The 14,659-nt window shown below is 42.9% G+C and overlaps 1 protein-coding gene across 2 annotated transcripts in view; it reads left to right on the top strand.

Annotated features, from left to right (window-relative positions):
- IFNAR1 (interferon alpha and beta receptor subunit 1) overlaps nt 1-14,659 on the top strand; it is a 28,955-nt gene that overhangs the window by 10,517 nt on the left and 3,779 nt on the right. For both annotated transcript variants that reach the window (XM_068985885.1, XM_068985876.1), the window contains exons 3-10: nt 2,412-2,593; nt 4,858-5,015; nt 5,122-5,263; nt 6,793-6,907; nt 9,983-10,182; nt 10,290-10,447; nt 12,744-12,894; nt 13,387-13,532. In XM_068985885.1, coding sequence (XP_068841986.1) covers nt 2,412-2,593; nt 4,858-5,015; nt 5,122-5,263; nt 6,793-6,907; nt 9,983-10,182; nt 10,290-10,447; nt 12,744-12,894; nt 13,387-13,532 — 1,252 coding nt within the window. The remainder of the gene's footprint in view (nt 1-2,411; nt 2,594-4,857; nt 5,016-5,121; nt 5,264-6,792; nt 6,908-9,982; nt 10,183-10,289; nt 10,448-12,743; nt 12,895-13,386; nt 13,533-14,659) is intronic.

The raw sequence follows: 14,659 nt of genomic DNA, 5'->3' as shown, positions 1-14,659 counted from the left end.
GAAAATGTAAAAGAAGGGGCAGTAGCCCCCTTACGTCTCCTGAGCAGAAAGAATAGACGTGGAGTGAGGGTGGGTTGAAACCATATCAAGGCTTAGTTACAAATTTTTAATAATGTTTTCTGCTTATAATAAGAGTTCTGCAGGTAACAGGAGAAGAGATGCGTTACTGGCTTTTTGCCTGGAGCTCACTTTATTTCAACCCTCTGTGCCCCTGACTGAAAGAAGTCTGTGTACCCTTCCCACTTCCCAGACGTCCTTATATCTCCTGATTTCTCTAGAACTGTATTTTCTAATAAATGACATGGGGGGAGGACTGAATTTTGATTTAGATGTTTAAAATCTGAATTTTTAAAAATAGATTCTGATGTGGAGGAGTTTCTCAGGAAGATTTGCATGTAAATTAAGGTGTTAATACTGCTTGTGAAAGGGAAGTCACAACTGCTTGACACAGGTCATTCTGTTTGGGAGCACTTCTCACCGCTGTGATTTTTCTGACTAAATCCAGACTTGCCCACATGTTATGTGTACAGTCTCAGGAAACAGATGTTTCTGGGCGAAGGATGTTCTGAGTGAGGGAATATCATGTATGCCACATATGCAAACAACTGGCAGTCAGGCTGCCAGTCATGATTTCCAGAAGCTTCATGAAGGATTTCTATCCAGATGAGTTATCTTTCTGAACAGAATTGTAGAAATGCCATAGCATTTTTGTGTACTCCACTGTTGTGCTGTTATCTCTGAATTATTTTTGATAATTTAATAAAAGGTTGTGAACATTAATAAATAAACAAAGGTGTTATTAATGCCAAGTCTGCTCAGAGTTCAAGCAGGTAAAGTTAGAAGGGCAGACTGGCCAGGAATGAAGTGTGCCCATAGGGTAGTTTTTATTATTGGCACCTTTTTAAAAAAAAAATGTTTCTTTTTTTTTGAAAAATAAGGTAGACTTGAGTTGGAGGCAGCACAAAAATTATTTAGATACCACTCCTAGTTTCTATTGCTTTTAGTAAAGAATATACTTAGCTTTTTAAACAATTTTTACTTATTTTTGGCTGCCCTGGGTCTTTGTTGCTGCACACGGGTTTTCTCTAGTTGCAGCCAGTTGGAGCTATTGTTTTTGCAGAGGGCAGGCTCTAGGTGTGAGGTCTAAAGTCATTGTGGTGCATAGGCCCAATTGCCTTGGAAACTTCCCAGATGAGGGATCGAACCCATGTCTCCTCCACTGGCAGACAGACTCCTAATCGCTGGACCGCCAGGGGAGTCCATCCTTTAGCTCTTTTTTAAAGACACTTTAGCATCTTTAATATATAAACATGAGCTTATGCTAGAACTATGCATTAGGCTTAAAAAACTGTCTTCTCAGAGGTTAGTTTCCGTTTGGTATGAGGCAGACAGGGCTTTCCAGAGGCAAGTTCTGGAATCTAGTATTTGTTTTCTGTTGCTCACCTTCACTTCAGCCTCCTCTCCTCTTTGCGGCAGCATGGCCTTTTTGTTTTAGGCACCCTGTGTCAACTTGATTTCTTCATGTGCTTTAAAAAAAAGTCTAGTAGCAGTCACTTAAGCTTGCTTCGTGATGAGCTGAGTCCGCATGGAGAAGTTTGTTAGCTTATGTTACCATGTTACGTTCTTTGTTTCTGGTGCTATAATAGAAGGAATTACAGAGATCAGTATGCAGAAGGGATGGTTTGGTTTTAAGCAGAGCAGAGGAAGTTCTCAAACCATACTGATTCTGAGGTCTTGCTTAGGGCTAGTAAATCTCTTCCTAGGAGGAGATCAGAAGGGAATCAAATCCAGTTTCCAGATTTTCAATAGGGACGAGAGGATCCAGAATAGAAAGCAGTTGGCTGAAAGTGACACAACTATTTTTAACAAAGCCAACACTAAGTCCTCTTTCGTCTTAGGAGTTCTTTCTCTGCTTCTTTGAAATCCTAATGCAACCACCCACAGAATTACAGAACTTTATTAAGTTGAGAGTATGTTAGAATGATTCCACTGTATAAATCATAACTTGGCTGTATATGCAATGAAAAAGAGTAGTAGAATGCTACACACAAAAATATTATCAAAACATTAACTGAAGTAGAGTTACTAGAAGAAATAACTACTTGCCTTAGCTTAGAGGCTTCCCTAGTGGCTCCTGCCAGTGCAGGAGACACGGAAGACGTAGCAGCTTTCATCCCTGGGTCAGGAAGATCTCCTGGAGGAGGAAATGGCAACCCACTCCTTTATTCCTGCCTGAAGAGTCCCACAGACAGAGGAGCCTGGTGGGCTACAGTCCATGGGATTGAAAGAGTCAGACACGACAGAGAGACTAACGCACACACTGGCTTTATAATGTTAATGTCAATAGAAAACATGTTTGTCACTCTTGTATTTATAATGTTCATTCATTCATTTGCTTTTTTATCTTGAAGACTAGGGACGGATAACTGGAAAAAATTGCCTGGGTGTCAACATATTACTAGTAGCAAATGCAACTTTTCTTCAGTTGAGCTTAAAGATGTTTTTGAAAAAATTGAATTGCGCATAAGAGCAGAAGAAGGAAACAACACTTCTACATGGTATGAGGTTGAGCCATTTGTACCATTTCTAGAAGGTAAGAAAAAGTTGCCAGCTGAATTATATTGAATTCTTTATTAAATATTACCAGCACAGGTCACTTCCCAAGCCCACTCATTTGCATGATATAAAATCTCCCATCTTTTAAAAAAACGAACAAAGATTCCCTTAAACTGGTGTCTCCTTCCTGCTATCACTTCATTTTCCTGCTTTCCTTCTAGTGGTGTTTCTCAGAGGGTGGTCTCCAAGAGATCTGTCAAGTCAAAACCATTTTCCCAATGGAAACTTACTTAATAAAACTTACTTGCCTTTTTCATCTTCATTCTGTCGTGGGTGTACCCTGGAGTTCTCTAGAGGCTGTTTGATATGAGATGGTGACTGACTGGTGATACAGAAGTAGGTGTGAGACACAGCAGTCTTCTTTATTAGGCCAGACATTAAAGAGATTTGAACAAAATGTGAGATGAACACCACCCTTCTAAGTTTTTTGGCTTGTTTGTTTTGGTAAATACAGTCATTTATTATCATGCAATCGGTTTCATCATTACTGGTTTTTAATGAATTGATAGATATTTTACATTGTTATCACTTTTGACATCTGATAATGCTGAACATTCAAAGACACAGCCCATGTAAACAAGAGCTCTTTAGGACCCTCAATATCTCTTAAATGTAACGGATCCCAAGACCAGGAAGTTCAAGAACCACCACCCTATTGCATAACTCACACAAGGCTGATCCGTATCCCCTCTCTGTACACTTTCCCTCCCACTCCCTCTCCAGCCCTCCCGGTTGGAGCTTTGTTCCCCATCACTACACTAAAATCACTTGCCAAGGTCACCGTGACCTCGACAGTGCCGGGTGGATTCCCAGGGAGAGAGTGTCACTCCCTTCTGCGTGAAACCCTTCCCTCTCGGTTCTCGAGGGCACTGCGCTTTCCAGGCTCTCCTCCTGCTCCTTGGTCTCTCCTTTGCCAATGTCTTCTTGTCCCCCAGACCTTAAAATGTTGGACGGCAGCGGGCCTCAGTCTGCAGGGCTCCACCATTGAACCTCTTCTCTCAACACAGCCTCCACCAGGAATTGTATGACTTTCAGTACCCTCCGTGCTCTCAACTCCTCAGTGTATATCCCCAGTGCCGTCCTTCTCCTTACCTTAGAGAGCTGCATCACCAGCTCTCTAGTCAGCATCTCCACTTAGAGGTCCGAGAGTCATCGCAGAACACTCTAAATTTTCTATATTTAGGGTTGGCCATGCTGAATCTTCGTTGCTTCTCATCGGCAGGTGGGAGCCACTCTTCAGTTGCTTGGGTGTCTCATTGCAGTGGCTTCTCTTGTCGCAGAGCACAGGCTCTAGATGCTCAGGCTTCAGTAGTTGCAGCACCCGCGCTTAGGTTCTCCAAGGCATCTAGAATTGTCCCGGACCGGGATCAAACCCATGTCCCCTCCTTTGGAAGGCGGATTCTCAACTACCAGCCCCAGGGAAGTCCCTCATCTCAAATTTAAAATGGCCAGAGTTCTGGCTTTCCCCCCTCCAGACCTGCTCTTCTTGCAGTTTTTTCCATCTCTGTTAATTGCGTCACCTATTATTTGCTCAGGCCAGGAGCCCTGGCATCACCTTTGATACCTCTCTCTCATCCTCCATCCAGTCCATCAACAGATTTCGAGCGGTTAGGTCCCTTCTCACTTCCAGCCTGGCTCTTAGCCGTCCCCGGCCGCTCTCATCTGCCCAGGAGCTTTCCTGCTTCCTGACATGCTACCTGGGGTGGTCTTTCCCAAATGTGAATCAGGTCCTGGCGAACTTACAGTCCCAGACTTCAAGTTCTGCCTGTTAGCCAGAGTCTGGCTGCATCTCGCATCCTATTTTCTGCCACCCAGGCACTCGAGCGCCCCCTAGTGTCTCTTGAAAATGGTGAGCACGTTCCAGAGCCCCTGGGGCGCTCTCAGCCTGCCTTGCTTGACCTCAGGATACTCAGACCTCACCTTGATCAGGCCTCGGCTCACCTCCATCAGGCCTCAGCTCAAACATCTCAGGGAGCCTTCTCCTCGCTGACTCACCTAAAACAGTCGTTGCCGCCCTTCTCTGTTCATTTCTTCTTATAGCATGCGTGACATTATAACATTATATATATATTTGTTTATTTGGGATTTTTGGCCACATTTCCCAGTAAAGTGTAAGCTCCATGAGGGATTTTCTCCTTTTTTACATGCCAGGCACATATTTAAGTGCTTAGAATTATTTATCGTATGAATGTTTTGACTTGTATTAGTGAACTTACATAGTAAATGTTTTGATTTTCACAGCTCAGATTGGTCCCCCAGACGTGCATTTAGAAGCTGAAGATAAGGCGATAATACTGAGCATCTCTCCCCCTGGAACAGAAGATAGTATCATGTGGGCTTTGGATCGTTCAAGCTTTAGGTATAGCGTCGTTATCTGGAAAAACTCTTCAAGTCTAGAAGTAAGCATTATTTTTATCTTTGTTTGATCTGAGAGAATAATGGCATGAATTAATTGTAAAATTTGACCTTTTTTAAAGAACAGACTTCTCTTTTTTAAAATTATAGGAAAGAACTGAAACTGTTTATTCCGAAGATAAAATTTATAAACTGTCACCAGAGATTACTTATTGTTTAAAAGTTAAAGCAGAACTGCGTTTACAAAGTAGAGTTGGTTGCTATAGTCCAGTGTATTGCATAAATACCACAGGTAAGAAGGAAGTTTTGCTTTCAGTTCAGTAACTATATATGTAAGTTGTTTGTTGTTGTTCCGTTACTAAGTTGTGTCTGACTCTTTGCGACCACATGGACGGTAGCCCCCCAAGCTCCTCTGTCCTCCACTACCTCCCTAAGTTTGCTCAAATTCGTGTCCATTGAGTTGGTGACTCTATCCAACCATCTCATCCTCTGCCACCATCTTCACTTTTGCCTTCAATCTTTCCTAGCATCAGGGTCTTTTCCAGTGAGTCAGCTCTTTGCATCAGGTGGCCAAAGTGCTGGAGCTTCAGCTTCAGCAACAGTCTTTCCAATAAGTATTCAAGGCTGATTTCCTTTAGGATTGACTGGTTTGATCTCCTTGCAATCTATTAATTAATTGGCAACCTTTTAATTTTGGCATTTTTCCCATAGTTGCTGAATTTTTTGTGTTGGTTTAGTAGACATCAAAACAAAAACATTCTCATGTTGATGTAGGCAGAATCCAAGGCAATATTGTAAAGCTGTTATCCTCCAATTAAAAAGAAATAATTTTTTAAAAAAATTTTTTAACAGCATTACACAAACAACAATGTTATTTGGGATTTTTGTCTCAAGTAAACAGTAATGAAAATTCTGTGTAAAATTCCAACTATTTTCTAATGACAGAAATTGTTTTTACTTGTTCAGAATCCATGAGAAGGGGAGATAGTCACTAGAAAAGCAGTTAGTATTCCAAAAAGCATACGTTTATAGGTGAAATGTTAAATTATGAAAGCATCCTGATACATTTTATCCATGGCATCTTGCCAACAATTAAGGTTTAAGGGTAGGAACTTGAATTTATTATTTTAATTATAAATTTAGTATGCTTTGTTCTTAAAATCAAGCAGTGTAGAAGGGAGTTAAAGGAAAGATCTCCTCTCCTGCTTCCTGACCCGACTCTGTTCACCAGAGACAAGCATCCCCAGCAGTGTGTATACAGTCTTCCCTGCGTTTCCTCAAGGCTTATATTAGTATATACTCAGACTTAGAGTTTCGGGGTGTTTTATCTTTTACGTTAAGGAATAAAGTCCTGTGTACACTCTGCTGTATTTAAAATGGATAACCAACAAGGACCTACTGTACAGTGTATGGAACTCTGCTCAGTGTTACGTGGCAGCCTTGATGGGAGAAGAGTTTGGGGGAGAATAATACATGTGCATAAATCTCTGAGTCCCTTCACTGTTCACCTGAAACTATCATAGCATTAAAGCTTAAAAATAGTAATAATAAAGTCCTGTCGGATATATTTTAAACTTGCTTGCTTAACCCAATATATTGAGGTTCTCTTTTTATGTCAACACATATAGATCTGTCACATTCTTTTAAATGGCTGTATAGTATTACCTTGTGTGAATACACACCGTAATTTATTTAGCTCTTACCTCATAATGATAAGGTACAAGCCTTTTCTCTTCTTGCCCATGCTGTTAAGAATTCTTGCCATCTCGTCTCTCACCAGAGTAAATGTGTGTGCTTTCTTGTGTGTTCCTTGTCTTCTAGAGAGACATAAAGTGCCTTCACCGGAAAATGTACAAATCAATGTTGGCAACCAGACCTATGTTCTTAAGTGGGATTACCCATATGAAAGCACAACTTTTCAAGCTCAGTGGCTCCGGTAAGTTCTTTTCCATAAGTGTCCTTTTGCAGCTTATTTTTGCCCAGTATGTTAGGTTTCTTTTCACTCTGCTTCAGCCACCTGTTGTTCTCTGCACACATTCGGCCTGATGGAAAGGTGGTTATGATGCATTGGAGCTGGGGTGTTTAATTCTAGTCCCAGCTCTGCCAGTAACCGTCTGGAGTGTCTGAGACCCAATTACTTCTTTCGGCCTGTTTCTTCACTTGTGAAATGGGTGTATTATAATATCTAGCGTTCTTAGTAATGTTAGTTGTTCAGTCACGCCCGATTCTTTGTGACCCCCATGGACTGTAGCCTGCCAGCCTCCTCTGTCCATGGAATTCTCCAGGCAAGAATACTGGGGTGGGTGGCCATTCCCTCCTCCAAGGGATCTTCCCAACCCAGGAAATGAGCCCACGTCTCCTGCATTGCAGCCACCAGGACTTACTGGCTCACTTTTTTTAAGGTGTGATTCTAATTACATGTGTTGTTTCCTTGGTCTAGAATACTTGACAGATGACCAAGATATTTTCTTCAAAACCCACTCCTTCCATGAGTCCTTGAAATTATCTCAGTCCAGTCACTCCGTCAAGTTCAGTTCAAGTCAGTCCTCCTCCTGTCTTGATTGTTGTGGTGGCTTTGGCAGATTCCTTAGTAATTAGTGGGAAACTAAGGAAGTTGGAGAGAACTGCTTTCTGTGCTTGAGTAGAGACCAGCCAAACATGAGCAAAGCCCAGCCCGACATGAGTGAGAGAGGACTGGGCGTAGTGTGTACTGATTGGAAACTGGAGAGGATAAACGGAGAGGGAGAGGAGAAGAGGATAGTCAAGTGGAAGGGGAAGTGAACTCTGGGGGAAAGGGGACCACAAAGAAAGAGTTACCGAGGGCAGAGGAATGGCATGACCAAAGGCAGTTGTAGGTCAGGTAGGGAAGAGAGAGTGAGAAGAAAGAGACTAGAAAGACAGAGAAAAGATGAGGGAGAAGGGAGGTCGATACTGCTGCAGTTGATTCCTCTCCACCCTTCGGTGTTAGTTTCGAGGCAACAGCAGTCTGGATAATAAGTGCATTCTTGTGTGGAGCACAAACAGCAAAGGTTGCAGAGGTGAGTGCAGGGCCGGAGAGTCCACAGAAGCCATTTCGATGGAGAGGTTTCGTGAAGGAGGTTTTTCAGTGACGAGAGACAGCATTCCAGGCTGGGGCTACACACACATGGGAAAGCTCGGATATGAAGAGACAAAATCAGATCAGGGTAACGAGGAGGTATCCATTTCCCTTTGCTCTGTAGTAAACTAGCACAAACGCAGCAGCTTAAAAAACATGGCTTATTATCGCTCAGTGACTTCGGGTCAGGAATTCACGTGTGGTTTAGCGGGGTCCTGTGCTTGGGGTCTCACAAGGCTGCGGTCAGGGTGTCAGCCGGGTCTGCTGTGTCATCCAGGCTGTCTCGTGGTGTCTCCTAAGCTCACGTGGTGGTTGGTAGAATCCATTTCTGGCAGCTATAGAACGCATGGTGGCGTGCTGCCTCAGAGGCCGTCAATAGAGACAATCTCTGCCCCCAGACCCTCCTTTAAAGCCTCATCTGATCAGGTCAGACCCAACCAGGATAGGCTTTCATGTGATAACTCACAGTCCACTGGCTTGGGACCTTGATTTCATTTGCAAAATCCCTTCACCTTTCAAGTAATGTAACCTGATCGAGAGTTCATGGATTCTGCCTGCCCACACTCAGGGGGAGGGGATGGTGTCAGGCTCATGCACCAGAGGGTAGGAATCTTGGGGGCCAGTTGGAATTTCGCCTACAAGAAGGGGAAGGCCTGCTTCAAGAACAGCAGAACCCTGGGCCTGGCGAGCAGCGAGAGGGATCCTTGAGTTAACAGGAAGGGGTGAAGTCAGGCTTCGCCTTAGACTCTGCTACAGGCATTCGGGGGCCACTGGGAGTCTGGTGTTGAGCGATAGGTAACATGAGGCCTGTGTCCAAGGAGCGTGACAATGGCCACATGGTGTGTGGTGCAGGGGACTGAAGACAACGGAGCCCACTCGCAGGCTGCCGTGGTTCTGGGCTTGAACTGACAGGCTTGGAGCCGTTGGTCTCAGAGCAGTCTGTTAATCTATCCAGACGCGCTCTGACTGTTCAGACTCGCTCTCAGAACCCTGGTATGTGTCTTAGCCCTGACCCATGGGTATGCTGGTACACGTCTAGCAGCTGGCCTTCCAGAAGAGAAAAGCTTTACTTTAGTGTTTGCCGGGTTTTATAACACAGTTAATCCTGCTGTGGAGAAGGCATTGGCACCCCACTCCAGTATCTTGCCTGGAAAATCCCATGAATGGAGGAGCCTGGTAGGCTGCAGTCCATGGGGTCGCTAAGAGTTGGGCACGACTGAGCGACTTCACTTTCACTTTTCACTTTCATGCATTGGAGAAGGCAATGGCAACCCACTCCAGTGTTCTTGCCTGGCGAATCCCAGGGACGGGGGAGCCTGGTGGGCTCCCGTCTGTGGGGTCGCACAGAATTGGACACGACTGAAGCGACTTAGCAGCAGCAGCAGCAACCCTGCTGTGGCCACTTTCAGGCTCCCAGCAGCGTGTCTGTCCACTGGACATGGAGTTGGGAAGAGGCACAGTAAGCCCTCCACCATATCCCACTGTTCAGACACTATAGATGTAAATAGCATTGAGCATAGATAAAATGTAGGGAAAACAGTTAAGAGAAGATGAGTTTTGCATTTTTTATCACTTTAGTTTTTTATACAACACATTTATTTGTAAGTTTATGTAACTTTTAACAGTGGCTGCATTTACCAGCTAGCTGGTAGCATTCCTGAAAATTTAGCAGTTGTTTTTGTGCACCAGCTTGAGCCAACCCTTCACACTACTTCTTTATCACACGCTTGAGCAAGGTCTTTGGTTTTCTTTTGTGAACACATCTTTTCCACTGTCCTGTGAGTTTCTCAAGGGTGAGGACCGTTTACCTCTATAACTTTGGCCCCTAACAGAATGTCTGGCCTATTACAGGTGCTCAGTACATGTTTACTGAACTAATGTGTTTGGAATGAAAAATATCTTTTTGTCTTAAAGTGCCTTTTTAAAAAAGATTCCTGGGAAACATTCAAACAAATGGAAACAAATACCAAACTGTGAAAATGTCACAACTACCCACTGTGTCTTTCCTCGAGATATTTTCTCAAGGGGGATTTACTATGTCCGTGTACGAGCATCTAATGGAAATGGTACCTCTTTTTGGTCTGAAGAGAAGGAATTTAATACGGAAGTGAAACGTAAGCCAATAGTTTTTGTTTTACTTTGTGATTCTCCAATTATGAATTCTTACGATTGTTTTGTAGTCTAATTTGAACTTTGTGTCTTTACACATTTTTTTTCCTAGCTATCATATTTCCTCCAGTCATCAGCATGAAATCCATTACTGATGATTCACTACATGTCAGTGTCGGTGCTTCAGAAGAGTCTGAAAACATGTCTGTAAATCAGCTCTACCCACTAGTTTATGAAGTAATTTTTTGGGAAAACACTTCAAATGCTGAGGTAAAAAGACTGTGTAGTATAGGTTTATAACTTGTGACTATGATTTGGGTAAGCAAAGCTTGAAGTTAAAATTGCTGGGAAATTGTTAAACTTTTAGGCTATATGATTAACTCAGATATTTTCCATAGGAAGAAATTGGCGTTTCATGTTTTACTTGGTGAGAGTTACGGTCAGCTGCGTCTGGGCCTCCAGTTAGTTGCTGTTGGTTTGGGGGAATTTCTTGGCCTCGCCAAGTGGCATGCAGAACCTCAGTTCCCTGATCAGGGAAGGGAACTCACCTGCCCTGCAGTGGAAGCACGAGGTCCTAGCCACTGGACCACAAGGAAAGTGGCCCCAGCTAGTTTCTAAACGTCAGATCCTGAGTTCATTTGTACTCAGTTAGAACCTCTGAGGGTAGAGCTCAGGAGTTTTTATCATGATCCTCAGGGATTCATGAACCAGGGTTTCTCAACACTGCTGACATTTGGGTTGGACGGTTAGTTGCAGGAGCTGCCTTGTGCATTATAGGATGGCTAGTAAGGCCCCTCCCCACTGCTTACTAGGTGCTGGTAGCCCTCCCTCCCAGGTGTGACAACCCAGACTACCTCCCTGTAGTGCCAGACATTGGGGCACCTCCACGAGGACAAAGACTGGCTTTTAGGGGACAGAAGACTCTTAGCTGTGATCATGGTTTGTGGCCCTAAAATTCAGAAACCACTGACAGGCTAATGCACATCAGATAGTCCACATTATTCCTGGGTCACTTTTCCCTGTGGAATTACCGTCAGGGAATCAGCCTTTAAAAACTGCTACAGTTAAGTTGGTGAATTTTCTAACTTCATTTTCTGTTGAAAATCCAAGAAAAGTCCAGTGATTTGGATACTTTGATTTTAACTATCTGAAGACTCTGCACAGTTTAGCCCTGTTGAGTATTGTGGTTAGTTCTAAGTCCTCCCTAGATCTGGGAAACCTAAATTTGTGTCTCAGACTACCAAATGGTGTAAGCTTAGGCAAGGTGCTTGACCACTGAAACTCGTTTCCTCTTTTCTAAAGTGGCGGGAGTCATAGCAACTTAATTTTTTTTTGAACAGATGTTTTTAAGGTTTAAAAGGAGGTAGTGTTTATGGAAATACCTACTGCATTGCCTGACAAATAGAGATTCAATAACCTTTGTTTGCCACCCTGTCTTATGCTGGGTAAGACATCAATAATTACAGTCATAATAACAGCTCATATTTATTGGATACTCATTGTGTACTGGCTGCCGGGGCTAAGTATTTTACATGAATTGTGTCAATTGGTCTTCCAAACAACCCTGCCAGACAGTTGGATCGATTAAATTACTCTTCAGAAAATACTTGGGATGGAGTATCCATTACTGCTTCGCTGATGCTGGGCCGTAAGGCAGTGAAACGTGAGTGGATGTGGTGTGACTGATGCCTTAAGTGCACCTGTGGGGATTGGCTTGGCTCTTGCGCTTCTCCCATTTGCCAAGAGGAAAGCAAGCTCCACGTGGTCTGTGGGCCAAGGCGGATGAGAGGCTGTAGAGCACACCTGAACGTGATCCACAGCCTCAGAGAGCTCCCCCAGCCAATCCGCTCACGATCCGCTCACGAGCAACAAAAACAAACGTTCTGTATACTTGTATATGCGTGGCTGAGTCCCTTTGCTGTCCACCTGAAACTCTCACAGCACTGTTAATTGGCTGTACCCCAATACAAAATAAAAAGTTTAATTCTTTTAAAAAAAAGAAAAATATGTTTTGAGCCACAGGCTGTTTTGTTACACAGCATTGCAGTGTTATTTTGCTGTACTTGCTCTGTTTTGTTACACCACAGTAACAAAACAATAGCAATAGCTAGCTGACTAATACAAATAGGAGTAGTAATTGTCCTCACTTTACAGATCTGGGAATAGGGCCCAGGGAAATTAAATAACTTGCCTAAGACTACATAGCTATAAGTAACATCTTGATACAGGCAGTTTGAGACCAGACCCCGCCCCCTGCACTTAATTGTTCTGCCACTTACCAGAGGTAACACGATGGTAATTCAGCCAAATCGGTATGTACTGATAAAATAACTTTGAGTTGTCTTAGGACTATATGGTATTCTTTTGGCAGGAGCATGTTTCACTTTTGAGTTTGGTAATGGTGTGTTGTCCAAAATAAATTAATATTTCTTAAAATATACCGACCGAGTGTTTGGGAGAGGCTAATCTTAGAATGAATATTTAAGGAATTCAGGAAACAGATATTCCCTCCATGATTTCTTGGGGTTCTAAATTTTATCAATGATTTACTTATTTTTTTTTATAGAGAAAAGTTGTAGAGAAAAGAACCGATTTTACCTTTCCTAACTTGAAACCGCTGACTGTGTATTGTGTCAAAGCCAGAGCACTCATTGAAAATGACAGGCGGAATAAAGGGAGCAGTTTCAGTGATACTGTGTGTGAGAAAACAAAACCAGGTCAGGATCTTTTATTTTACTTCTTCTTTTTTAATGTCGCCAGATTTAATAAAAAATAACCAATTCATTGAAAACTGTAAAATATTTGTGTTTTGCCACAAAAATATAGAGAATATTTTCTTAATGGACCATTTAAGTCAAAATCAGACCTTTATACTGACCTTCACAAAACTTCACACTGAGTTTTAGAAAATATTTTTAATACTCAACTTAGTTCAATGGTTTTTGCATGCTTTATATTTCATGCATACCCACATAATTAATTTCTTTTGTTACTCTTAGAATTTAATGAGACTTATTTTTTATATAACCTTTGATATAATTATCATGTGGAAATCCCTTAGTTGTGAATTTTTTATGTTATTGATATTATTTAACAATGTAAATTTCCTTTCACATGGCTGTATTTCTTTCACACAAACTGTCAGCAGTCTTAATATATTTGTGTGTCAAAACCTATATTGATGCTAAACACCATTTATCTCTTTTTAGGAAACACTTCCAAAACCTGGCTTATAGCTGGGATTTGCACTGCATTGTTTTCTATTCCTGTGGTCATTTATGTTGTGAGAGTCTTCTTGAGATGTGTCAAATATGTGTTCTTTCCATCAAGTAAACCTCCTTCCTCTGTTGACGAGGTAGGTTACTTTTCTTGGTCAACAGCTAGCTGGATTTTTCTGAAAATAAAAGGGAAATATATTTGATTGCAACAGAATATAAATGTGTTCCTGATAGTCAAAAAATAATACAGACTGACCTGGGTTTTTTCCTTCAGAGTTTTAGAAAACTGACTTCAGAAGCAGTCATGTAATAGAAGGTAGCATGGAATAGAAGAATGTGTCCTTAATCCCATGTTTTTCTGGCAGTTTGGCTGCTGTGGCACTTGTTTTACCACCTATATTCCCAAAAAGGTTAAAACATTGTCGCCAGGGCAAAAACTTTATTCTGTAGATGAAATCACAGAAAACGAGGTAGAGAAACACGCTTTTCCTCTCGCAGCACCTCGGTGTTTTGGCTGGCACGTCCGTGTGGCTGGCATAGTTAGTGGAAGCACGGCGTGACGACCGTCAGCGTGGGCGCTGTCCGGGGGTGGCGTCTCCACCTGGAGTGGCTCCTGCGCTGCCTGCCTTGCTTCAGGTTCTCAGGCTGTGGAGCCAGAGGCCAGAAGGTGGCTCACTGACGGGCTGTAGTGTATTTCACTGACTGGCTGTGAACATGCGCAGCTCAGTTGTGAGCACTTGCACAAGTGCCCGTAGCTGTAAAGCAGCGCCAGCAGCGCCATCCCGTAGAACTATGAGGGGCGAGGGCGGGAGACCAGAAAGACCCGCCGCTGTGCCAGCACTCTGTCCATGTGAGCTGTTTCACCCTCTTATCCCTGAGTTTTCTAGTGTCGTTTCTATGTGCTCTTCTATTCAGAGCTGTTATTTAAAGAACTTTAAGACTAGCAAGTTACTCTTAGCGGAACTGGGAAAAAGTTAACTTCTCCCTTGTGCTTCTTCTGGATGTTTTCGGATTGGGTACCAACATTTTTATTATTTCACAATAAAATGTCCCCAACCCCAGTGCCCTCCCATTCCTTCCTTACCCACCACGCCCTTCCACCCCCTACCCCTCACAGCACAGTGGACTTTCTTAGAGACTGTTTGGATAATTTCCCCAAAGCAGTACTGAGGTGTTCGTGGCCTCACTGGTGGTGGTTTTTTTCTAGACACGATAGTGCAGTGGATGCGCTCTTAGCTCGCTTTTTAATACGCATGTCAAAAGA

The sequence above is a fragment of the Capricornis sumatraensis genome, chromosome 1, assembly GCF_032405125.1.
Source record: "Capricornis sumatraensis isolate serow.1 chromosome 1, serow.2, whole genome shotgun sequence".
Classification (NCBI taxonomy): domain Eukaryota; kingdom Metazoa; phylum Chordata; class Mammalia; order Artiodactyla; family Bovidae; genus Capricornis; species Capricornis sumatraensis.
The sequence above is the reverse complement of the archived record's forward strand: the minus strand, read 5'-3'. Positions and strand labels throughout refer to the sequence as shown.